General features: G+C 44.7%; 1 protein-coding gene across 1 annotated transcript; it reads left to right on the forward strand.

Annotated features, from left to right (window-relative positions):
• The first annotated feature begins 572 nt into the window (after positions 1–572).
• Positions 573–27,005, forward strand: slc25a33 (solute carrier family 25 member 33). Its single transcript, XM_085967364.1, has 7 exons — positions 573–706; positions 11,361–11,540; positions 16,831–16,908; positions 21,911–22,011; positions 22,786–22,852; positions 22,957–23,231; positions 25,209–27,005. Exons 1-7 carry the CDS (start codon positions 666–668, stop codon positions 25,397–25,399), a joined length of 933 nt encoding a protein of 310 aa, XP_085823490.1. The 5' UTR covers positions 573–665; the 3' UTR covers positions 25,400–27,005.
• The last annotated feature ends 544 nt before the right edge of the window (positions 27,006–27,549 follow it).

Below are 27,549 nucleotides of genomic sequence, written 5' to 3' on the forward strand. Positions count from 1 at the left end.
GTTTCTAGCCTGTCTGGGTGAATGCAGCCTGTCTGCGTGCGTTTCTAGCCTGTCTGGGTGAATGCAGCCTGTCTGGGTGAGTTTCTAGCCTGTCTGGGTGTGAATGCAGCCTGTCTGGGTGAATGCAGCCAGTCTGGTGAGTTTCTGGCCTATCTGGGTGAATGCAGCCTGTCTGGGTGTGAATGCAGCCTGTCTGGGTGAGTTTCTAGCCTGTCTGGGTGTGAATGCAGTCTGTCTGGGTGAGTTTCTAGCCAGTCTGGGTGAATGCAGCCTGTCTGGGTGAGTTTCTAGCCTGTCTGGGTGAGTTTCCAGGCAGTCTGGGTGAATGTAGCCAGTCTGGGTGAGTTTCCAGCCAGTCTGGGTAAATGTAGCCAGTCTGGATGTTGGGTTTCTCAGCTCTCTGGATGAACGCAGCCAACTGGAGAGCGCGTGAGAGCGCACCCACTCCTGACGCCCGAGCCGCGGGAGGCCCCGCCCCCTCCTGCTCCCCGGCCCGCGGTGACGTGCGCAGTGACGCGGGCCAACGCCCCCGCCCCGCCTCCGCTGACGTCACAAACCGGCGGCCGCGCCTGCGCAGTCTCCTCCTGCTGCTCCTGTCGTCCACCCGGGCCGGCGGTGTTCTGGGGCTGCTCGCCACACCAGACCATACCATGCCCGTCTGAAGGATGGCTCACAGTGACACCGCGCTGCACCTCTTCGCGGGAGGGTGAGTGACCGACTGAGCCATCACTGGAGCCGTGCTTTGAGGGAAGGGAGACCCGATTGTAATCCGTTAGGCCGGTTCCCCTCCCCCTCCCGGGTGTCCCTAGTTACCGGCTAACAACAACTTGCTTTATTATTTAATAGGGAATATTCCAAAAATAAAAACCACCCCAGTGCTGCTGAACCCCGCTCTGGCTGACCAGGCCCTAAGCGCACCAGCCTCTGCTCCAAACTTCAGCCTCCCCCCCACCATTGCTACTGAGAGGTTAAAATGTCTGCAGATTTATTGAGCAATTTATTTTGTTAGACAAATTGCAGTCAGACAGCCCTGAAATAACTTCTCTCCCATGTTCTATGCAGATAGATTGTAGGATCATATTGCCATTGTAATCGAAGGGGAAGAAATTCCAGGATTAATTATCGCAACTGAAAGGGGAAAAGCCATATTCCAGGATTAATTATTGCAACTGAAGGGGGAAAAGCCATATTCCAGGATTAATTATTGCAACTGAAGGGGGAAAAGCCATATTCCAGGATTAATTATTGCAACTGAAGGGGGAAAAGCCATATTCCACGATTCATTATTGCAGTTGAAGAGGGAAAAGCCATTAACTGTGGGAAGGGAAAAAAATGTTATTTTAGACACCAATGGTTATATTCTGCTTATTTTTTTGTGGTGCATTTTGCTTCCCTTGCTGGTTGAACTAAAGTGAGGATGAACCTGCGATGAGACAAAACTGTCCCAGCAGTGTGGAGGGTGCCTAGAATAGCATCAGCTGTATTTGAGTTGGTGCCACAAGTGTGGTCCAGCAAAGATTTGTAAGATATATGGGGTATGATCGCAAGCCCATGATTTTATACTGTACTGCTCACCTGATCATTTAATGTGTCACTAGCTTGTTATTTTGCTTCTAACTTGCATAACCTCTTTGCATAATTCTTGAGTATGGGTTCTGCAGTGATCGGTTCACTGCACTAATTTTGATTATAATTAAATTGCTTTCATTTTAATGAAAGCATAATATAAATTATAAAATAGAATGGAAAAGGAGTGCATGGTAATTTAACTGGCTTATCCTGACGTGTCAATATTTGTGGAGAGGCGAAATGCCTTTCTACTGACTTGTTTTTCTTAATTGTGGTGCCAGAGCTTCTCAAGGGTGCTGCTATTTTCAGTGTAGCCTTCAGCTGTGACTATGGCAATGTCTTTTCACACACCATTGATTACTGGCTTTCTGTGCAGCTCTATTGGAAGCAGTTTGTTTGGAGTTTGTGAGCAAAGTAACATCCCTTTTTCAGTTTTCTGGCTCACCTATTGCACGGATCAAAGATAGTTGGTCAAGATGCTGATCACTGTCGTGATTTCCCCACCGCACCCCAATTTTTCCCTTCCTCAACTGAAGGTGCAGATCCCTACTGGGGTATGGTTGAAGTTTAGGGTACCATTGGTTACCTTGCCCAATTGGATATTCTTGTGTGCGAGTCCAGAGAGTGAATATGGGTAAGTTATTTGATCACTGTATCAACCGTAGCTCAGTGGGTAGCACACTCGCCTCTTAGTCAGAAGGTTGTGGGTTCAAGTCCCATTCCCAGTGCAGTGCTGAGGGAGTGCTGCACTGTTGGAGGTGCCGTCTTTCGGATGCGACGTTAAACCGAGGCCCCGTCTGCTCTCTCAGGTGGACGTAAAAGATCCCACAGCCACTATTTTGAAGAAGAGCAGGGGAGTTATCCCTGGTGTCATTATCACAGTGCTGTTTGTGAGACCTTGCTGTGTGCGAATTGGCTGCTGCAATTTTTACATTACAAAAGAACTTCATGGACTGTAAAATACTGAGATGCCCTGAGGTTGTGAAGGTGCTACATAAATGCTAATCTTTTTATAGTCTGTTGTTTGTATACCTACATTGGCTCCCAGTTAAGCAGTGACTCAGTTTTAAAATTCTCATCCTTGTTTTCAAATCCCTCCATGATGACCTCGCCCCTCCCCATCTCTAATCCAGTGATGGTGCCCAATAGCTGCTCTGCCTGAGATTAGATTACTGCAAAAACAAAATCAAACCTGAAAACTTGTATATATGGCTCATGGTGCATTTATCCATTTTGTGGTTGTGGGTTTAAGTCCCACTCCAGAGACTTGAGCACAAAAATCTAGGCTGACACTCCAGTGCAGTGCTGAGGGAGTGCTGCACTGTTGGAGGTGCTGTCTTTCGGATGAGATGTTAAACCGAGGCCTCGTCTGCTCTCAGGTGAACGTAAAAGATCCCATGGCACTATTTTGAAGAAGAGCACGGGAGATATCCCTGGTGTCTTGGCCAATATTTATCCCTCAACCAACATCACTAAAACAGATAATCTGGTCATTATCACATTACTGTTTGTGGGAGCTTGCTGTGCGCAAATTGGCTGCCAGGTTTCCTACATTACAACAGTGACTACACTTCAAAAAGTGACTACACTTCAAAAAGTATGTCATTGAGACATCGGGAAAGTGAGTGACTTTTTTAAATACCCTTATGGGAAGAAAAGCACTGAAGTATTTTTCTCCACAAAGTCTAACGACATTTCACTCACATTTTGAGTTTTTCATTGTTTGAAGTTTCATGCGCTCCTGGGCAAATAACTTTACAACTTCACCCCATCCATCATTATTTTGATGGCAATTCTATGTAACGCCCAAAGGATAATGATCGGGTCTCCCACACTCGTGTTAATATGACCTGTGTGTCTAATGTCCCGGAAGTGCACTCGATCCCTGAGTGATGGTAAACATGATTCATGTAGTCTTTTATTCCACCTGCGTGAGCCCTTTACATAAACCTGATGATACATGTGGCTGAACGCCTATAGCAAGAAGTGCAGTACTTGGTGTTCTGTAGAAATGTTATAAATCTGAAATGGAACACGCAGCGACTAAATCTGTTCTGCTCACAAGTCATTAACACCACTTGCAATACCGCAAACCATACCACTTCAATGTTGAATAGCCTCAATCCTGTGTATGTGTAACTAGTACTATTAGCACATGGACCTGTTTGAATAAATAATGTTTATACATTTTGTTACCAATTTGCTGCAAAATCTAAAATGTTAATCCGTTACGCTGGTCTATAATTTATTATCGAGGAGTGTTTGTGGTGGTTTCCGTGCAGAGTTTAATTGGCAGCAATCGGGGAGGGGCTAGTTATGAGCTGGTGCAGTGATATTTTATAGCAAGCTTGAAGAAAAAAATTCACGTGGCATATATCCCACTGCCCCGCGATCATCCAAGTGTGCAGCAATCCCATCATATAGGATTACACCGGATATACGACACAGAAACAGGCCATTCGGCCCAACCAGTCCATGCCAGTGTTTATGCTCCACTCGAGCCTCCTCCCGATCTTACTCATCTAACTCTATCAGCATTCCCTTCTCCCTCATATGCTTGTCTAGCCTCCCCTTAAATGCATCTATACTATTCGCTTTAACCACTCACTTTGGTAGCGAGTTCCACATTCTCTGGGTAAAGAAGTTTCTCCTGAATTCCCTATTGGATTTCTTGGTGACTATCTTATATTGATGGCCTCTAGTTATGCTCTTCCCCACAAGTGGAAACACTCTCTCTCTGTCTACTCTGTCAAAACCTTTCATAATTTTAAAGACCTCTATTAGGTCACCCCTCAGCCTTTTTTCAAGAGAAAAGAGACCCAGCCTGTTCACCCTTTCCTGATAGATATACCCTCGCATTTCTGGTATTCTGGTATCAAGGATATTTGGTAGCAACCAAAGCATTTTGCTGCATTAACCTTTAGTCTATTGCAGAAGAGATATAATTTTTTTTCAGTATTTGTTTACAGCTTTATTTGAAGTCTTATAGATTGGATTGACCCTCTTTATTTCTCCTCCCTCATGTCACGTACCAGTCCCTAGCTGAGCTGAGTGGCCGATTGACCTAATTCGAACCCTTTGCCAATATTGCTCAAGACAGCTGCTAATAAGTGCGTAAGAGAGGTCCAGGGTGACTATCTTTTTTTTATCTTTCCATTGGCTCCCTTTTGGGGAAGCGCATGTTTTTGCTTTTCATTTTTTTCCGTTTTTTGACTCGGATTGGAAGCTCGTAATGTGAGAAATTGTGTTGAGGACTCGCACAGCAAATGATCAATATTACTGTGTGTGTAAAATATGGTTGATGATAGCTGTCCAAGAGTCTTGTCATGTATGAATCGTCAGCTCAAGGATTGTTTTCATAAAGCGTAAGTCAATACAATGAAGAACTATGGGATAAACACATTTCCCTCTGAAAGGAACCCTTCCCCAACCCGCCACCCTCTGAAAAGTTGCAGCACTTGGCTGAGTGATTTGCAAGATATTCAAAGCTGCAAAAATGTTAATCCAAGACTGGCGGCAACTCCGAATTTACCAACATGCAGGCAAATTTCAGTCTTTTATTCGTGCACTGTGATGCTGATGAATGCTCCAATATCTTATTAGTAATAAAACTTAACTATCGGGAGGTATTTTATTGCTGTGACTTTATTCCATATAACAAAGTTTTAAAAATGCCTCTAATCTCTTGTCTTTCTTTTCACTTTTTTTTATATACAAGTTTACTGTTGCTTCTAGTTAATGTATGCAGCTTTATAATTTTCCCTTTAAATTGCTTAAACTACCTTTATTTTTACTATCCATGTGATTTTAGAAGTGGGGGACACATTTTGCAAAATTCGCTTCTGGCTGAAAAGGTTTTTCCCCAGCCTGTTAAAGCCTAGATGCGTGATGATTGTCACAGCTTTGACCACTTTGATCTTTTGAAACAATTTTCTAGCAGTAAGTGATGCTCCTGTTATTGGTGAGGCCAGCAGCATGATCACGCTCCGAGAACTTCTCCATAGTGCTGCAACTTAACAACCTGGGTAATATTACTAAATACAGCAGCTTAATTTCTGCTGCTCCCCCTCCTGTACTTTTGAAAATGCCGACCTTCTTCTTCTTCTGAGGCAGTCCCTCGGAACCGAGGATGACTTGCTTCCACATTAAAAATGAGTTCTCAGGTGACTGATGAGTCCAATGCGGGACCTACAGTCTCGGTCACAGGTGGGGCAGACGGTGGTTGAAGGGGCGGGGGTGGGTGGGGTGCTTGGGTTGACATGCGCTCCTTGCGCTGCCTGCGCTTGGCTTCTGCTTGCTCCCGGCGAACAGACTCGAGGTGTTCAGCGCCTTCCCGGATGCTTCTCCTCCACTTTGTGCGGTCTTGGGCCAGGGATTCCCAGGTGTCAGTGGGGATGTTGCACTCTTTCAGGGAGGCTTTGAGGGTGTCCTTGAAGCGTTTCCTCTGCCCACCTGGGCTCTCTTGCCGTGCCGGAGCTCCGAGTAGAGCGCTTGTTTTGGGAGTCTTGTATCGAGCATGCGGACAATGTGATCTGTCCATCGGAGCTGATCGTGCGTGGTCAGTGCTTCGATGCTGGGGATGTTGGCCTGAGGAAGAACACTAACGTTGGTGCGCCTATCCTGCCAATGGATTTGCAGGATCTTGTGGAGGCAGCATTGGTGGTACCTCTCCAGTGCTTTGAGGTGCCTGCTGTACATGGTCCATGTCTCTGAGGCATACAGCAGGGCGGGTATCACTGCTGCTCTGTAGACCATGAGCTTCGTGCCGGGTTTGAGGTCCTGGTCTTCAAACACTGTCTTCCTCAGGCGACCGAAGGCTGCACTGGCACACTGAAGGTGGTGTTGGACTTCGTCGTCGATGTCTGCCCTTGTTGACAGTAGGCTCCTGAGGTATAGAAAGTGGCCCACATTGTCCAAGGCCTTGTCGTGGATTTTGATAATGGGGGGGCAGCACTGTGGCAGGGGCAGGTAGGTAGAGGACCTTTGTCCTCAAAGTTTAGTAAGGAAGCCTCCATCATAACGAGCAACAAGGAAATTGATTCACTTGCTATAAAGGATTGGCAGTGACGACTGCCTTTGCACGTAGATGTTTTTTTCCTTCCCCTCTTTTTTTTTAAACAATGGTGCAGCTAGATAACTTTTGTGTGTTATTCATAAAAAGATAACCCGAGCATGCAAGACAATCAGATTGCAGACAGTTTGGCATTAGCCACGTTATGCAAAGGCCTTGGATCAGCTCTCCAGTCTGGTAAAATTGGTATTCAGTCTTTCAGGTTTGCACAGTCTGTGACCAGTTTTGTAACTTGCTCCTGTTACATGTTAACCTGTATAGTACTAATTCAGCATTCCTTACCTACATGTAGCAACCGCTATGTTGAATTGTGGTCTTGGGAAATATGAACTTTTCTGTATAGAGCTACAAGTGTTGAGGTCTTTCATAAGACTGCACTGAGTTCACAATCTGAACAGTTTATAGCAGTTACTGTGCTTTTTTGGTCCATTTTATAGAACCTATGTTTAGATTTATTGGTTTATTCCCAGCAGTTTATACCTGCAATATAGTTCATATTGGAAGCTCATGTATTGCCTCCTTGCATCACTGGTGTGGGGGGCAGGGGGCGGAGGGAGAGAAGGCAGCAGAGCTTCTTGCAAGCATCTCCGCTCGCTCTTCGTGTATAGATGCCTTAAATTATTTTTGTTTTTATCAATTTTACTTTGTATTAAGCAACTAATAAGATTGCTAACTGAGTAAATTTGAGTTAACACTGTCATGAAGCAGTGATTTTTATGATTGCGTAGCTGACTTTACGTAATTAGAATCTTCACTTGAATTCGCCACTTTAGTATTTAAACTTGCACAAGTAAATTTATTGTACTTGTGGATGTATAAATGCCCTATAATAATGGCTTGTAATTTTTAAAAAATCCTGTGTTGCTTTGTGTGTAGTTGTTCCCAGGGAGCTAGAATGCAGGAAGGGAGGTACATTGCAACTGCTTATACCGTGCTGGGCCGGTCCTTGGTGCCGCGCTGGGCCGGTCCTTGGTGCCGCGCTGGGCCGGCCCTTGGTGCCGCGCTGGGCCGGCCCTTGGTGCCGCGCTGGGCCGGCCCTTGGTGCCGCGCTGGGCCGGCCCTTGGTGCCGCGCTGGGCCGGTCCTTGGTGCCGCGCTGGGGCGGTCCTAACATGAAGCCTGTCGCAGTAGAGGCTATATTTGGCATTACTTTGACTTGTTTTATTTTGCCTCTGACGTTTTAGCTGACATAAGAAGAAAGAAAACAAAACGTAGATTTATACAGCACCTTTCACATCTGAACAACTCAAAGCACTTCACAGCCAATGAGTTGCTTTTGAAGTGTAGCCACTGCTGTCATGTAGGTGAACATGGCAGTCAAATTGCACACAGCTTGGTCCACACAAGGAGTGAGATAAATGGCCAGTTTATCTGTTTTGGTGGTGTTGGTTGAGGGATCAATGTTGACTGCGACACCTGGAGAACTCCCCTGCTCTTCCTCAAAGTCCCATGGGAACAGGTGGATGGGGTCTCAGTTTAACATCTCATCCGAAAGGGAGCACTTTTCCCAATACAGCACTCTGGTGAAATGGGGCTTGAACCCATGACTTTCTGCTGAGAGTGCTACCACTGATCCAAGTTGACATTTGTTTAGACACATATGCCTAACAATAGCAACTGGTTTCACTCCTTAATATTTCTGAGTCGTGCATAGCTTTTGCTTTGAAGGATAAACATCTCTGCATTGCATTCAGAACATAAGAATTAGGAGCAGGAGTGGGCCATACGGTCTCTCGTGCTTGCTCCGCCATTCAATAACATCAGCGCTCATCTTCGACCTCAACTCCACTTTCCTGCCTTATCTCCATATCCCTTGATTCCCCTAGAGTCCAAATATCTATCGATCTCAGTCTTGAATATACTCAACGTCAGAGGATTGATTTCCTTTAACTTAATACTTCATAGTGTAAATAAAGTGGGATGACTTGTAATCTAATACGTTATCCAAACACATGCTACTGCAGTTTTCAAAATGCTAAAGTGATTAGTTTACATCAAATTATATATAATTTACAGGCCCAACTAGTCCATGGTCCATGCAGCATGGTGGCATAGTGGTTAGCACTGTTGCCTCACAGCGCCAGGGACCCGGGTTCAAATCCGGCCTCGGGTGACTGTCTGTGTGGAGTTTGCACATTCTCCCCGTGTTTGCGTGGGTTTCCCCCGGGTGCTCCGGTTTCCTCCCACAGTCCAAAGATGTGCGGGTTAGGTTGATTGGCCATGATAAAAATTGGCCCTTAGTGTTAGGGGGGATTAAATACGTGGGGTTACGGGGATAGGGCTTGGGTGGGATGGCTGTCGGTGTAGGGACCGGGTGCTAGGGTTTGGATGATCAGCCATGATCTCGTTGAATGGCGGAGCAGGCTCGAAGGGCCGAATGGCCTACTCCTGCTCCTATCTTCTATGTTTCTATGTTGGTGTTCATCCTCCACACAAGCAGTAGTCCTAATCCCGAGTGCCTGTCCTGTTTCCAGATCTCTTTATGTTGCTTTTATTTAAATCTATTTATTTGACCAAATTCCCAAATCTACAAGCAATGTCTTGGCATATCCGTTATACTGCACCAGTTGCTGCAGTATTGAGTGTGTTGAGCATTATGAGCTGAGATTTATATTGCCCATTTGAATCAATGTTGAGTGAGGGAAAACAGACCAATGTGGATATAAATTCCACTGAACATGTGGAGCTCTGCTTACCAACCTTTAATTGTCTCTGAAATTCCAACGAATCGATTTCAACTCGGTGCAGGAATCGGGGATGGAGAGCTCAAAGCGTGCGCACACCACTCGGTCCTACGTAGCATGAGGCCCAGGAGATTTTGCCTCCGGGCCTCATTGGCTTTTCCTGACACTGAGTCTCGCTTGAAGCCGGCGGGAATGACATCACTGTTGGTGGACGGGCACCAAAATTCATGGGCGGGTGAGGGATGGAGGGAGGTGTCAGGCTTTATGAAAGCTTTTTGCACATGATGAGAGATGTTGCAAAGTGGGGAGATTTAGGAAAAGAGTTCCAGAGTATCGAGGCAAGATGGCTGAAGGCTTTGCCACTGAAGGTTGAGTGGAGAAAGGGAGGAATGCACAGTTAACCAGAATCAAGAATGGAGGATACAAGCAGGGGTGTAGGGCTGGAGCAGATTCTAGAGTTAGGCAGGAACAAGGCTATGGAGGAATTTTGTAGACACAACTGGGAATTTTGACACCTATATGCTAAGAGATGGTGAGCCAATGGAGGTCAGTAAAGGATGAGTTGATGGGCGAGAGGGTTGATGGAATCTGTGTGTGCGTATATAATGTGTGGCAAGGACACAGTCAGACTGGGCTGTGCTGAAATAGCATGCCCACCACTAAGGATAGGCTCAGATATGAAAAATGGCTGCTTGATTGAGGTGGGGGGGGATGTGGGGGGATGCTAGCATCCATGGAACTGTTACTGAGAAAGAGTTAGAAGCATAAAGAAGAAAACAAATTGTGCGGCATTATAGTTTAAGAGGTTGGCTACAGTTGATGTGCGAGACTGCCTATTTCAGCTGGTTTCTCTACCAATGCCAAAAAAAACTGCCAATTTCTGTGAGACACTCTTAGTGTTGTCACTAGATTTATTTGCTGCACTGGTACTAGTAACTTTCAATAAATATTTTACTTGAGTCGATATTCTTTTTGTGCTATTAACTCATCTCAAATTGTTCCCACCACTATCAGTAACACACTTGTAACCAACTATCTTTAATCTGAGCATTAAATATCTCAAAAAACTCTCTGAAGTCACAGCCCAAGTCTATAATCGTAAAGCTAGATTATTTTTGCGTATTCTAAGTGGACGTAACCTGAAAATGTCCCACAGGTACCAACAACTATGACTACAATGTACACTTGGCATCGATGCTTTTCAAAAAATTGCATCACATCAATGCCAAATATGTAGGATAACCTTATATGAAGGCAGCCCAATAGGATGGTTTGCTTATATTCTCATTTCCAGTTCTGACGAAGGGTCTACACCTGTATACCTATCTCTTTTCAAATGCAGAAGGACTTGCTGTGCATTTCCTCCATTTTCTGCTTTTTATTTCAGATTTCCAGCACTTACAAGTTTTTTTTTCTTTTAGGTAATCTAAATGGGCAATAATCTCTCCTTTTTAGGTGTCAGCCGTGGCTCAGTTGAGTCAGAAGGTCGTGGGTTCAAGTCCCACTCCACAGACTTGAGCACAAAAATTTAGGCTGACACTCCAGTGCAGTGCTGAGGGAGTGCAGTGCTGAGGGAGTGCTGCACTGCCATCTTTCAGATGAGACGCTAAACCGAGGCCCCGTCTGAGGTGGATGTAAAAGATCCCATGGCACTATATCGAAGAAGAGCAGGGGAGTTATCCTGAACAATATTTATCCCTCAACCAACATCACTAAAACAGATTATCTGGTCATTATCACATTGCTGTTTGTGGGAGCTTGCTGTGTGCAAATTGGCTGCCAAGTTTCCTACATTACAACAGTGACTACACTTCAAAAAGTACTTCATTGGCTGTAATGCACTTTGGGATGTCCTGAGGTTGTGAAAGGCGCTATATAAATGAAAGTCTTTCTTTCCTTCCCCACAAGCCTTTATCCCCCTGCTCCCAAATAAAGCTCACCCAAGGAGCAGTCTGATTTGATGCCTGTGTTTCATATGTACTCCAATAGCTAAGTGAAATAAACTAATTTATTTTCCATTCTTTGCACTATCCGCAGGTGTGGAGGAACAGTAGGAGCGATTGCCACTTGCCCATTGGAAGTGATTAAGACTAGGCTCCAGTCCTCGGGCTTAACACTTCGTCCGGTCTACATTCCGCAGGTCAACCTCAATACAATCAATGGACCGGGTGTTGTTCGACCAGCGCGTGTAGCACCAGGACTTTTCCAAGTTCTAAAGTAAGTGAACTATTCCTGTGTTTTTTTTAAATTTGTTTTCTGCATTTCTTCATAAAAGTAATTAATTTGCTTCTCGGTATTGTGGGTTGTGCAATGTTGGGGTGCTGTACAGCGTTCCATGCAGTCTGCTGGTCAGATCAACTATTGCCCAGCCAGTGCATCGCAAGTTAAATATTAATTGATCCTGGTATTTGGGATCTGCTCATTCTGTCAGCAGTTACAGAGTGAAGCAATGGTTGTATTCCTTGATCATTTTGTTTCTAATGATTTAAGGATCAGGATATGAGTGGTGCAATGACTTTGTGGTTTACATTTTAGTGTTTTAAACTGTGTTTAGCAAAATTTAAGATAATGCGATTGAAATAGTCAACTTAGAAGCAGTTGCTAAAGGTGAACAATTTTGTCAACTATGGGATTTTTGTACTTCAGAAAATGGTTACATGTTCATTAAAGTTAGTGACTTATTTCTAATCTAGAAACCCTAAGGTTAACTTTGGACTTGGGATGTGGTGAGAGTTTTAATCAGCTGGGTCTGTATGGCTCAGTGTCACATCATTTGGATTATTTACCCTCTGAGTCACCAGGAGAATCTCTTAACTATTGTATCTTATGCTGAGCCATTTTGCTCGCTTTAATTCTGGTTTTATTCGCTTGATTAGTTTGTTTTCAAGACCCGCCAAATGATTTTAAAGGTGCATTTACACTGCAGCAATTGGCTGGAGACTGGTAGTCATAACTGTTGGACTGCTTTCTTCTTCCTTTTTGTCTCGTTACTTTAAACGCCAGATTACACACACATTCAGTTGGAGCAATGCAGGATCCGGTCTTTATTGAAACATCACTCTTCATTAAACGAGTACGAGAGCTGAGACATCATACTATCCAAAAACCAGAATGAGCTGTGATGCGGTGGTTCACTCACAGCTCTTGTATCAATTTTGCCTTTGAACACTACAATTCCATGCATACCACCAATAAATCATAGTACAGGAAACTCTTTTTTTTATCCGGCACCGACGGGACCGGCGTGGTACCGGTTGATGGGCAAAAAGTCCGGATTACAGAGAGGTATACTTACCAAGGTACGAGAGCCCCGTACACGGCCACAAGTGCAGGAGCCCCGGTTACACGGCACTTGTGCAGGAGTCCCGGTTACACAGCCACAGATCCAGGAGTCCCTGTTACACGGCCACAGATGCAGGAGCCCCGGTTACACGGCACTTGTGCAGGAGTCCCGGCTACACAGCCACAGATCCAGGAACCCCGGTTACACGGCCACAGGTGCAGGAGCCCTGGTTACACGGCACTTGTGCAGGAGTCCCAGTCACACAGCCACAGATCCAGGAACCCCGGTTACACGGCACTTGTGCAGGAGTCCCGGTTACACAGCCACAGATCCAGGAACCCCGGTTACACGGCCACAGGTGCAGGAGCCCCGGTTACACGGCACTTGTGCAGGAGCCCCGGTTACACGGCACTTGTGCAGGAGCCCCGGTTACACGGCACTTGTGCAGGAGTCCCGGTTACACAGCCACAGATCCAGGAACCCCGGTTACACGGCCACAGGTGCAGGAGCCCTGGTTACACGGCACTTGTGCAGGAGTCCCGGTCACACCGCCACAGATCCAGGAACCCCAGTTACACGGCACTTGTGCAGGAGTCCCGGTTACACAGCCACAGATCCAGGAACCCCGGTTACACGGCCACAGGTGCAGGAGCCCCGGTTACACGGCACTTGTGCAGGAGCCCCGGTTACACAGCCACAGATCCAGGAACCCCGGTTACACGGCCACAGATCCAGGAACCCCGGTTACACGGCACTTGTGCAGGAGTGCCGGTCACACCGCCACAGAGCCAGGAACCCCGGTTACACGGCACTTGTGCAGGAGTCCCGGTTACACAGCCACAGATCCAGGAACCCCGGTTACACGGCCACAGGTGCAGGAGCCCCGGTTACACGGCACTTGTGCAGCAGTCCCGGTTACACAGCCACAGATCCAGGAACCCCGGTTACACGGCCACTAATATATAGTAAAACTTACCTGAACCTGCTCCTGAATTTTGCCGGTTAAGAGAGATTTCCGGATATTTATGTGCTGGTTAAAAGACAGTTTCCTGTACATCAAAGATACATACAAATGACAACAATGACCTAAACAAACATGCACTTAACCCTTCTAATTATTTTATCACCATGGTTATATTGCCCTGCCATAAACTCTTCCCGATCATTCCCATAAACGCAAGTGACCAAGCTGACCTATTCCAGACCGTCGGACATGGCTGAGCAACTTTCACACGTTCCACCATCCTCCTTTTCTGTGGAGATACCCTTTGCTTTAGGCTTCCTTACACAATTCATCCCACGCTCAGCAGAAAGCTGTCTTAACTCATCGTGTGCTGGGCCCACAGACAGCCCAGAAAGGACATAGAGGTACCCAGGTAGTGCAAACTTTCGCTCCCACAATAACCAGGCAGAAACCTGTTGACATTGTTTGCTTCTGCTTGTTGGAATTTTAACTGTACTATTTAGGAGAGAGCTCTGTCAACGCCCGGATACACATTTGCAGAGCTCCCTCCCGAAATTTAAAGATTGAGAGTGGGCAGAAAGTTTACAAAGTGTTCAGGGCATCCAACAGATTTACACTCCATGCAGTGTCAACCACCATTCATCACGGAGCCAATATTGCTCCAGGGATTCTCACTCCACTTTGTTCTTGGGTCAGGTGACACCATTGTAGTGTCTATGCGAATCTTAAATTGTTTCTTATAAAAGTACCTTAAGAAATACATTGCAATGTGTATCATATCAATTTGCCCAAATAAAACTTTCTGAAAGCACCGGGCTTAGTGGTACAGTCCAACCTCCTTATCTGTCAACTGCAGGTGGGTGTAGGAGATTATTTTTAAGGTTTCCGAACTAGAAAGTTGAGTTTAGAAAATATCGGTTTGAAACACAATGTGCCCTTTTTTTGCTAGTCCAATTTCAGCAATGAACCTACCGTAAGAATCTCATTTGTAAATATGTGTATAGTTGCAAACAATTTAATTTGGTGTTTGAAAGATTTAAGAGGAGAGTATTGCCAGATCTGCTGTAGGTTTTAAATTTTCTCTGTAAACTGAATGAATCACCCCCCCCCCCCCCCCCCCCACCACCATTAGGATAAAGGATCAAAGGCCTACAGCGTTATCCCCGTGCTTAATTTTCTACCATTGGAAATATTTGCAACAATAGCTTCCTTTTTTTGGATGCAACAAAATTCTGCCCTCGGGCTGACTATGTGATGCAACCGTGCTCCGACTCTGAACAAAACACTTGCTAGTAATTTTTTGCATTTGAGAATAGAAAGAATAGTTGTTGCCATTAGTGTCAGACACCCATCACGTTGACATTGTGTCAAATGCAGCATTAACAAGTTTGAAAGCAATAGGTCAAAATCTCTGATAAAATAACAGGCAAAAGAATGCCATATGTTCACATTGAATGTTTGTGTACTAATGGCACGAACAGTCATTTCTGCCCTTTTATTTACCCCCTTCCCCACCTATCTAAATTATTTTTTTATGCATGGTGACTATGAGCTGCTTCACCACTGTTTGTCAAAGCAAGCAGCAGATGGGCATAATTTGAGCTCTTGTTTTTGTAACTTTACATTATGAAGTAAAAAATGACAAAGGATGGGGGAAGGAGACGAATACTCTGTGTACACACACTCCATATTACGTTTAGTTAATATGTTTCTACAATGGTTAAGACTTTAATATTTGACTGATGTTGCTGTCAGAGAAAAAGTACAAGTGAGAAAATATGACAGCCATCAGAATTAATAACTATTCTAACCTTGCCTTGCAGTGTAACAGAAATATCTGTATTGTATAATACTGTTGATCAACTTCCTATACTTGGATATAAGCCAATGCTCTCTTAAAGCCACCATCTATTACTATATTACTCTTATCCTTTTGGTGAAGTTTACTTTACCATTGCTATATTAAGCCTTGCATTCTTATGCACTTTGAAGGTTTTGGTTTGACATCTGAGAGTTCCAAGGATAAGCGAACCCTGAAGGATTGTGTTCACTCAGTTCATTCAGACTCGTGAAAACTATTGGGCTCCACACTGTAAACGGGTCAACAAGGGTTTGCTACTGAAGTGTTAAAAATTCTCATTTGAATATTCCAGCACTCTCCTGCCCGAAACCAGCAGGACTGATGTCCAGGCCGGTGGGCAGGAGCAGGAAATCGGCTCGGGAGCCTGAGGATGCTAGGGAACCAAAGGGGAATGGTCCTCTGCATAACCTCCGCACTGTGCAATGGCTTTGGCAGCTGATGCCAGCTGGCAGAGGCATGGCCGGTGCTGAGGAGGACCAAGGACTCCTTGCTGGGAGCGGAGGGCAATCACTCCTGCTCCTCCTGGCTCCAAAGAAGTTCTCTCAAGTCATTTTGCAAAACTTACCTTGGCTTCTTCTGGCCAGTCGGCACCCCCTGCTGTGGCTCGGCTGTCGGACTTCACACAGTTCCGGCCTCCCCATGACCCGATCTAAAAAAAAATCATGTCCTGGCACCGATGACTTTTGAATTTAAAGTAGGCCCACGCCTGCCTGTAGCTGGAGCCTCGGCGACTTGAAAGTCAGTGAAGGTGAAATACCACAGGGCAGGAACAGAGCGACCTCAGTCAACTCGGTCTAATCTTAACCCCTCCTATGCACTATTCTCGCTGAGAGGAGTTAAAATCGAGGCCTTTGTTCATGAGTCGCAGGGCTGCATGGGCCCACAGCCAGAACCTAACACAAGGACAATTCTGGATTTGATGGAACGGCGGGGGAGAAAAACAACAATAAATTGCATTTATATAGCGCTGACAGAATGCATTATTTTAAAATGGGGACTGAATTGATGTTTGAGGTCCCTGATCCAATTATCTAACAGCAAGAACAATAATTTATATAGCGCCTTTAATATAGAAAAAGAGCGCTTCGCAGAGCAGTGATCCAAAAAAAATGGACTCTGTGTAAGCCGAAGAAGTTGTTATTAGGACAGGTGCCAAAAGCTTGGTCAAAGAGGTAGGATTTTAGGAAGAGATGGAGCTGGAAAGCCGGAGGGAGTTTAGGCAGGGTCTAGACGGCTGAAGGTACGGCTGCCAGAGGAGATTGCAGGAGTTTTAATACTAAAGTTACATCTTAACGTTTTAAGCAGCCATTGATATAGTAAAGTTGCAAAAGTTCCGTTGATTTTGTTCCTTTATTTCATAACACTCTCTAACTTTAACTTTATGTAATAATTTTTACAGATCTATTCTAGAAAAGGAGGGACCGAGGTCACTTTTCAGAGGTCTGGGACCCAACTTGATTGGCGTTGCTCCATCCAGGTAAATTTAACTGTATTCAAATTGAAGGGAAACAAATTCTGTGGTCTCTGGTTGGTCACTAGGCTACTTTGCATGTGCATCCTTCATGACGTGTGATTTTTCTGTTGGCTTCTTAAAAGGAATTCTAGTCTGCCTTGGCCGTAATCAAAAAACTTATGTTGGAGAATAACGTGGATGTATGTGGTCTCCTCTCCTTTTTACATTCACACAATTCCTCTTGCTGTGTCTGGACAAGACACTTCTTCTTAGGCAGTCTCTCGGAGCCGAGGATGACTTGCTTCCACATTAAAAATGAGTTCGCAGGTGACTGATGAGTCCAATGCGGGACCTACAGTCTCTGTCACAGGTGGGGCAGACGGTGGTTGAAGGGGCGGGTGGGTGGGGTGCTTGGGTTGACGTGCGCTCCTTGCGCTGCCTGCACTTGGCTTCCGCTTGCTCCCGCCGAAGAGACTCGAGGTGTTCAGCGCCTTCCCGGATGCTTCTCCTCCACTTTGTGCGGTCTTGGGCCAGGGACTCCCAGGTGTCGGCGGGGATGTTACACTTTTTCAAGGAAGCTTTGAGGGTGTCCTTGAAGTGTTTCCTCTGCCCAGCTGGGGCTCTCTTGCCGTGCCGGAGCTCCGAGTAGAGCGCTAGTTTTGGGAGTCTCATATCGGGCATGCGGACAATGTGACCCGTCCATCGGAGCTGATCGAGCTTTCCATGTCAGAGCATCCATAACAACAGCGTCGCTGCACTGAGATAATTATGTTTTTACTAAAACATTACAAGAAACCCGGTTCAGTTATTTCCCCCCCCCCCCCCCCCTTGGTTTGTGCTGTTAGCGTTCCTGAGCCAGGACAACACTGGCACTACAGTTAGCCTGCATGCTCCTGGGCTAGAGAGTAAAAATCAGCCAGGGTTCCACCTCTGATGGTTATCCTGCAAGAAAGTGTGCACATGAGGCGAGGATAGAAATGAGCGTGGTCTGCTGACACTCCCTCACCTGGATGCGGTTTGTGCCTTGTATTCCGAGAGGTTAGGTTTGAAAGTCTATGTTTATGTAACTATTTTACACTGTCATTTTTATAAATTCACATTATTGACCTTTTTCCAATTTTAACCAAAACCTCAAAAACAAAAATAATGGGGGGGGAAGTCACGCTGCTCTACATCAGTTTATTGCAAAATTCCAGGTGCCTTTTAATTATATAAATCTGATCTAACTTGGACATTCAAAGACCTCTAGAGATTTTAGTGAGTCGTCAGAAGGTGAATACGACTGATGTTGGCACGCTGCTACTAAAGTTTCAATGGGGTGGGGGGGTGGAAATAAACTTGATTTATTACTTTTGTAAGCAAATTATTTTATTTATAGTATAAGGGGCCACAGTACACAATTGTTTCTTGGCAGGCAGTGCTGGATACAATCTTAACTCATTAGACTCCGAACAGAAATCAGTAGTTTCAACATATGAAACAGTTGTCAGTGGATTTTATTGGGAACGAAGGGACAGCTCGGTAAGGTAGGGAGAGCTGCTAGTGGCGGGAAATGGACCTCATTTTGCAATTCATCTTTGACTTTCTGATCGGGTATGGTGTGGACAAAAGATGCAGCTTAAATTCCTTGTTTTGCAGCAATGAAGGCTCCAATTGCATCAGTGTAGCATTTCCATTTTTTCACTACAGCTATCCCTTGACCCTGCCTGAGACTAATTCCAGGCAGTTTTGTGCGAGGGATCTTTGCCCAACATGTACCTTGCCAAATGGCTGTTCTGGTGTGAGCCTAGACAGGATGCATGAGCCTAGACAGGATGCATTAACCTAGTACGATAGCAAAATACTGCGGATGCTGGAAATCCGAAATAACAACAGAAAATGCCGGAAATTTCAGATCATAACCTCAGCCCCTATTACATTTTTACATATTTTTTTTATCCACACCTTTTGTTTTGTGCCCTACCCCCTTTTTTTCTCTCCCACATGGCAGCTGTCTCTCATTCTGCCAGCGCATTTCACACCTAATCTAGAGCCGTCTTTTGTCTCTCCACTAGTCCTATCACCATCTCGTCTGGTTTTGAATACCTCTTAATGTCTCTTCACTTCTCTTTTGTTCTCTCATCCCCATTTCCCAGCCCCCAAACTGGCCTTTTGATCTGTTTCATTTCCTGTGTTTTTTCAGTCCTGACGAAGGGTTTCAACCTGAAACGTTGGCCCAGAAATTCGGGTCGGAGGCTTCCCGCGGGTGCAAGCCCCCGACCTGCGCTTGCCTTGCGTGCCGGCTGTTGAGCTGTAGGGCCCCGTGGAATTCCGATCTGGGGCCTGGTCCAGCTGCCGGCGCGCAGTGCTTGTGTATCCCAGGGGCGCAGTTAGTTCGATGTGTCCCTTGGGATCACGTGGGCCATGGGCAGCCAATCGGAGCAGGGAATGCTCCATTCAGAAGTCTGACAGGAAGTGCTGTCAAGATTTATAAATACTACGGCCCCAAAATAGCACTAAACCTTCAAATAATTTTTTTTTTAAATCACATTTTTTAAATAAACTATAAAGTACATGAAATATCTATTTTAAACAATAATTTAAATTTTTGAAAAAAATAATTTTATATTCTAACGGAGCTAAAAAATAAACTTACCTTGCTTTAAAGTATTAAAAAATAATAAACCTGTGGAAAAAATGTTTTAATTTTAATTAATTCACCACTTACCTTGTAAAAAGCAGGCCTTACGCCTGCTTTTTACATTTCTAACTTCTGCAGGCTTACGTTCTCGTAGAAACCTGTATTTAAAAAAAAAAAAAAACGTAAGTTCGATGTGCACGCGCAGCCTCTCCCGCGCACGTGTTCGACCTCTGAACCTCTTCGTTCAGAGGAACGGAAGTGCCGGTTTCCCGCGCATGCGCAGTGCATGCAGGAAACCGGCACTTCCATCGGGCCTACGGGTGAGTAACCCGTGCGTACTCACCCGTGGAGACCCGAATTTCTGGGCCGTTGACTCTGTTTCTCTCTCCACGGATGTTGCCTGGCCTGCTGAGTTTTTCCAGCATTTTCTGCATTAACCTAGTACTTGACTGACTGGGGAAGGGCGCATCCAAACTGAGCCCAATTCTGATTTCGCCCAGCATCCACTTGTGTAAAATTCCAGCGTAAGCCACTACATAGCAATCAGCAGTGGGAACTCTTCTGGAAACCCACACTGCATTTAAGTGCTTGTCCTTGGAGTACTCAGTGCTGCCTTTGGGGCTAAGGATGAAAAGATTCACTTTATTTGGAGGCATCACTCTTCAGCTGAATTGTTAAATTCTGTTACATTAGAGTAATTTTGATAGGCAGTCAGCATTCCCACAGGCTCGAGTGTACACAACAATAGGAAACAGAAAACAGCAGGTCAGTTCGCATCTGTGACAGAACAGATTCGTCAATGATTGAGGCGTGAAGCATTAATTTATACTGACCTGTATTTCTCCAGCATTTTCTGTTTTTATTTCATATTTCCAGCATTTACTGTTTTTTGCTTTTGACTTGTGGGAATGCAAACACGTTGGGCTAACCTGATTTCTTAAATCGGAGTGACTGCTGCCAGCGACCGGAAGCTGCGCAGAAGTGTACTGCGCACTCCCAACAACCGGAAGCATGGTGTTTCCGCTTTTTTAAAAACGAGCCCGCTCCCTCCCCGGCTTTTCCTCAGGAGCCCGCTCCCTCCCCGGCTTTCCCAGCATTTAAAAAAAAATTAACGCGCCTGCTCCCGTGACGAACCTGATGCGTGCATGCGCGGAACGCTTCCGGTTCGTTGGCAGCAGTCGCGTCCTCCTTAAATAGTTTCAAGCATGTCTTTAGTTTCAGCAATTTTAAATGAATGCCTCTGTCCCCCTGATCAATTGATTTAGTGTTGTATGTATGTTGTTATAAAAAGGAGCCTGCCCCTCTCCTGTGACAAGACATGCCATTTCTCCGACTGAGAAACCAAACTATCCGCATCCCAGCATCTGCTGGTGCCACCCTTGAGGACGCAGCTGAGACATGCCGGAGAGTGTTTTAGGCAGTTTTGTTTCCTTTTTGTAGAAGTGTTTGGCTTCCAGTTTGAGCTTCTCCTGTCAACAAGCTATTAGAACTGGTTATGGAAAGGAATCATGGACAAACTGGTGATGTACCACTCCGTATCGCCCTGTTGGATCGCCAGTTCCTCTTAAGCCTTCCCTCAGCCCAGGGACACTGAAGGCAATTACGCCCATTGGCACCCTGGCTCAGATCAGCATAGACTGGAAGCATTCTGGCCTGTACAGTGCAACTACCTACCGAGCCACCTCTTTTAGTGAGTGTGTGTATTGTGTAACCCTTTTAAAGGGGACAGTAACTGTACAGATAAGTTCTGATGCCAATCAAAGTGATCCTCGCAGTATATATGACCACTGATGTGAACGTAGTGGCTCTGTTTCCAGACTGAGCACGGGGCTATTCAATTAAATCTAGAAACAAACCAAATGCACTCTGCTAGCAGTATTTGCTGGGATCCTCCGAGCTGCTGCTGATGGTGTGCGTTGCTTCAGTTCAATGAATGAATGTCTCCTGGGCTCCATGAGTCTTTTATCAATTTCTCTCTTCCCACCTGTCAAGGAAATAATTGTTTTCAAAAACACCTGAAACATGTAAAGGAGTACGAACTAATCATAGTTCCCTTTAATGGGTCTGTCACTGAAGATCAACATTGCTTTTTTCCCCAATGGCACTAAATGTGTTCTTGGAGAAAAAAATTAAAATTATAGAGCATACAATGTGAATCTAAATTCTGTATTTTGAAGTATGTTTTTTAAAAATGACCTGTATAAGCCTAATGTACTGTAGGCTGAAACTAACAGTATTTGCTGGCATAGTCAATATCTAAAGCTATAAATTGTATCCTTGATTTTAAATACCCAGTTCTAATATCATCCCGCTTCTTTACCCAAATTATTATTTAATCATTTAATTCACCTATTACCGGTAATTATGTGCAGCAAATATTTTATACTTATTTTTGTGTGTATACAGGGCGATCTACTTTGCTGCTTACTCGAAAGCCAAGGAGAAATGTAATGCCGTCTTTGTACCACACTCTAACGTCGTCAACATGTGTTCTGCTGGTTTTGCAAGTAAGTGTTAATTAATTGCTATATATAAGCCTAAAATGTTCATTTAAGCGTGAACGTACAAAGGCGTAGAGTTTTATGCCTCTTCCCAGAACCTGGGAGCTGTCTTGCCGCTGGTTATCTGTGTATGCTATTTTTGTTATCCAAGTTTTATTTTTAGTCTTTATCAACAAATGAGTATTATGACCTCTAACTTTAATGTACAGCAATGTAACTGCTATTAATGTGCTGTATTAAGATGTTGAACTGAAGCTGATGGACTTACTTACATAGTTAGTCACTGCATTACTTAATCGCCTCAGTTTCAAAATTCTCATCTTTGTTTTCAAATCCCTCCATGGCCTCGCCCCTCCCTATCTCTGTAATCTCCTTCAGCCCCACAAACCCCCCCCCCCGAGATATCTGCGTTCTTCTACTTCTGCCCTCTTGAGCATCCCTGATTATAATCGCTCCACCATTGGTGGCCGTGCCTTCTGTTGCCTCGGCCCTAAGCTCTGGAATTTCCTGCCTAAACCTCTCCGCCTCGCTACCTCTCCTTCCTCCTTTAAGATGCTCCTTAAAGCCTACCTCTGACCAAGCTTTTGGTCACCTGCCCTAATTTCTCTATGTGGCTCGGTGTCAAATTTCTTTGTCTTAAAATACTGCTGTGCGGCGCCGTGGGACGTTTTACTACGTTAAAGGTGCTATATAAATACAAGTAGTTGTTGTTGTTGCATTTATAATCCTATTTCAGAAAATGTGAAATAGAAATAAATGTACCTTCTTTTAATACACTAGGCTTTATTACAAATACATTGATGAACCCTATTTGGTTGGTCAAAACAAGAATGCAGCTGGAAAGCAGGTACGTTATACTGATGCAAGTGTTTGAGAATATGTGCAGTCGAGTTGTAATAGCAACTGCGAAATCTTCAATGCCTTTATTGGTTCCTCATTATCTGTTTGTAGGAAACGAGGTGAGAAAGCGACAAATGCTTTCCAGTGCGCAAAGCACGTTTATCAAACGGAAGGATTCAAAGGTTTTTACAGAGGTTTGACCGCCTCGTACGCTGGGATCTCCGAGACTGTGATTCATTTTGTTATTTATGAAGCCTTGAAGAAACATTTGGAGGAGTGGAGGTTTGCTGTGAGGGAGAATGACAAGAAAGCCTCAGACTTTCTTGGATTGATGATGGCTGCTGGCTTTTCAAAGACTTGTGCATCTTGTACTGCTTACCCTCATGGTAAGTGCCCCTGTTTTTCCCCTTTTAATTTGTCCAGTGTTGCCCTTAATTCTCTGGCACAGGGCAGCTGATGCAATTGAACAGGAATGTTAGCTCAAATTCTATCTAACTAGTATCGTTGCATTCTGTTCGAGCAAATTGCAAGCCACTATGGATCTGATTTGAAGGAGCTAGTGAGGGTTTCTTCCGTGAAGGAATTCAATTTTACAGATGTTACAGATTTTTAGAACAAAGTTTATGTTGAATCTTGAATAAGTTTTAACATTGGGATATAGCCATTACCAATGTTCCCTCTTAATTTTTTTTGGCACCGCGCGGCCCATTCAAAGTAACGCGCACGTGCATTTTTTGCCTTGAAAAGTTGGCTGCGCAGGTTCCCTGGAATGTTGGCCATTACCCATTTATTGTGCTACACTGCTTCATTTTTGTGACTTCGAATCTACAGCTTAGACTTTCAAAAATGCACTAAAGTTAAGTGGAACTGCCAAACTAGTTAATCAGAAAACCTAATTGCGATTGTATTTTGTACCCTGTTGTGGACCAGTGGCGCAGCATGACCAACTCTTTTGTAGGACTCCTTTCATCTATCACATTAATCGTGGCAGGGTAGTGCATGACTGCTATCTCTTCATTTGAAATTCACAAAGACAATACATTTTTAAAAATGTTTTATAAGTGACGTAAGAAAACTACTCGGCACTTGGTCTAAGCGTTAAACAAAGCTTTAATCAACTGTTTTACAACATGGAGGTCTAGTTGTGTCCTTCACTAGTTCCTGTAAAAGAATGTCCTGCGCAAGCTGGGCCCGTGCCCGAGTATTTATACTCTCCCTGGACAGCGCCACCAGCAGGCCGCCCAGTATTATTTCATAAGTCATTTCTACATGAATGACAAGATTCATGTCTAAGTCCAGTCCCACCAACACTATGAAAACATTCAGAGAAAAAACGTGCTCAAATATTTTGCTCTGTCTCGTTATGTGTCGCTATCTTAGGTTCACTTTTCCCCTGGCTTGTGTTTTGACATTTATTTCTCTGCTTTTTTTTTCCCCCACCCCTCCCCTCAAAAAATTCTCCTCTTTTCTGAAGGCATTGGCTTATGCTGAGGTACGATTCCATGGCTGCAGGCTCTGCATTAAACCGATGTCCCTCGTCGCCGACCGCGATCCGCGACGATCAGCCCCAAGCACTCTAACAGGGCGCAGGGCTGATCAATCACGGCACAGGGAAAAGCTGGGGGAAAAAAAACCTAAGGGGTGAAATCTAATTTTTCATTGACACAAGTGGCCTTACCTTTAAATACCGCTCCCCAAGCGGCCGGCCTCCCCATTAATGCCTCCTGCAGCTGTCGGTGTTATTGTCTGGCGATGCTGTTGGGGGGGGGGGGTGCAGAACCGAAGTTGCGCAGCCGGATGACGTCACGACCTCTGGGTGCAGGAGAGCGAGGCACTAGTGGTTACCGCCACCGCAAACCTCCACGTCAATTTCGCGGACGTCAGTACTATCGCCGCACCTGGCTGCAAAGCCGGTAGCGGCCCATTAACACCCCCCCCCCCCAGTGGCGCTAACTGGAGACGCAAAGGAGGCCATTTTCTCACCCCTGGTATTTCGAAGCACTGCTTAGTGCGGTACTAAGCCATTCCAACCAGGAAGCTGCGAGACTTGCACTGAGTTAACCACTCGGTGGAGTTCAACTACTGGCCTCCTTAACAGTGGCTAGGGAGAGGGAAAAAATCAGCTGGCTTCTGTGCATGCTCGCTATTCAGTGAGTTCAGCTGGAAAGTGAGGACAGATCGTATTTGTCTTTGGTAAGAGACTCACCGTCCAGAATTGCACCTGAACAGTTGGCACTTGCTTAAGGAACAGGATTGCTACTGTTTCTTCTGGGTCAATTCAGTTCTGGCGAGAGGAGCATCGAAGTGAAAACTGAAAAGAAAAAACTTGGCATTCTAGTTATTTTTCCTGTTTATTTTTCCAGAGGTAATTAGGACACGGTTACGGGAGGAAGGCACAAAGTACAAGTCATTTTTGCAAACTGCACGTCTAGTGGCAATAGAGGAAGGTTATAGCGCCTTCTACAGAGGACTGCAAGCTCAGCTGATTCGCCAGATTCCAAACACCGCCATAATGATGACTACGTATGAGCTGATTGTTCATGTTTTGGGATAGCGTTGAAAATAAAAGGACACTCAGCAATCGAAGGATTCTGTTTTGTTGCACTGCAATATGAGCCACAAACTAGGGGAAAATGTGGGAAGTCACTGACCAGATTAGAAACTGTTTATGTAGAGTAGCAAGATGAGATCTTCTCTAGATCTGAGCCGGGTGGGGGGGCGGTGCAGTTAGGGTGCTATAACTGGTATTAATGTCCCTGGGCTAACTAGAGATAAACGTTCTGCTCCTGATCCTGACTGCCGTCCAGTGACTTCTGCACAAAGTGTGCTCGTGGGCACAGGGTGATGTCAAAACCATGATGATGTCCTCTATGGGTACGCTGGCACTCAGTCCGGACTCACACCTTAAGATTGACCATTTGGACAAGATGCTCGAGGGCTGCCACTGCCTGTGAAACTGTACCACCGCAAGCCTCGTCACCGACCGAAAATGAGTGAGGGAGAAAAACTGGCAAAACAAAGAAAAGTCGCCTTTTTTTTCTGCCGATAATCTGTGCAGTGATATCTATGCATTGGTCTCTAGACGTCACTATTTATTTTGATGATGAAATGAAGTAAACTTGCAAATTTAATTTGTGACAGCATTCTCCTCTTGGAAAACATAGGATTTTTTTTCGGCCTTCTGAAAATTTCAGGAAGCTCTTTGAAGGGAACGTGTATATATATATATATATATTTGTAATGTATATGGTTTCTGTAGATATGTTCGGCTAATAAAATGTGTATACTGAATGCGGTATGGAATACACACTACATGCAGTAACAAAAGAAAATGCGAGCTAATGTTAATTTATTCAGTTTAATGTGTCTCTAACAAAATGTGGAAACTGGGAAATGGTATCCCTTCAGTTAATCCGGTGTTTTACGAAACTTTGAAGGGAAATATACACCTCATCACGTGACACACAGACAATACTGCCATGCTATTTAGTCACTTTTCATTATTTTATTTACAACTGCGTCTTCTAAAAATGCAGTTTAGAATTAAGTTCTCAGTTAATGGGATTGCCCAGGACCCAGTCTTCACTGAACCCCAAACGTTGGTTTTATTTTTATTTCAGATTACCAGCATCTGCAGTACTTTGCTTTTATTTTATCCAAAATTTGGCAGGGTTAACCTGCAACCGTGATCATTTAAAACAGTTGCTTATTTTACTATTAATTTTAGATGTGTGCCTTATTGGAGTCGGCGAGCTAGCAAACTAACATTGTAGTGGAATGAAAATGTTTTCAGTGATCGGCGCAGCAGGTTTTAGCGTGATCTGGTAATTAAAGTGTATTTTTTATATTTCCCATTCTACACTTGTTGCGGACAGCTGCTTAATTACACGCGTTTAATAACACTGTGTGGGGGGGGGGGCGGCGGGGGGAGGAGATAGAGAAGCAACGATGATGTCTTCCTACTGCAATACTTTGTTTTAGTGACAATGGATAGAAGTGTTCTGGCTGAGCCAAGATGACAAGCATTTGGGCTATAAATTAGTCAGGCTGCAGTATTGCTTGTGTTCAGCATGTGTTTACTGTTAAGTTTTTTGTTTCTTTTCAAAATATTCTGAATCGGTGCGAAAATTTTCCATCTGAATAAATGCCTTCACCCTAAATTTCCTACCAAGCACTTCAGTTATTTTGATCTTTTGAATACAGTTTGGGAGCAGTCTTTGTTAATCTGCAGACCAAAGGAGGGAAGTCATTCCTCTTGGTTCACTCCCACCTCTGTGGTGTCAATAAACTTTTGTTTAGAAAATAATTTCTCCGCTATATCACTGACAGAAAAAACCAGCGGAGAATATTTGGTATCTTCAGAAAAAGTGGGAGGACTAAAGTCACAGATGAACTTTTTTCCAGTCTAGCAGGCCTGCAGATTTTGATTCCAAATTATATAAAATCTTCTTACCCCCCCCCCCCACCCAGTGTGTACTACTAATGGATTTAATGTGACAGTCCTGATGGAAAATGTGGTTTATTCAATTCTGAGTCTGGTAGATAAACCGTATTGTAGAACCAGGTCCTTTTGGGAGGAAGTGGCAATGAGTACAGCTGATGTTTGTAGGTAATTGAAAGTGCAATATAGTCTGTGTCAAAAACACAAACCGCGCCTCCTTGAAATAATTGCAGGGTTTTCAGATGCATTCTGTTACCATTGCT

This window comes from Somniosus microcephalus, chromosome 25, assembly GCF_052327205.1.
Source record: "Somniosus microcephalus isolate GS21.2 chromosome 25, FLI_Smic_1.0, whole genome shotgun sequence".
Taxonomy (NCBI): Eukaryota; Metazoa; Chordata; class Chondrichthyes; order Squaliformes; family Somniosidae; genus Somniosus; species Somniosus microcephalus.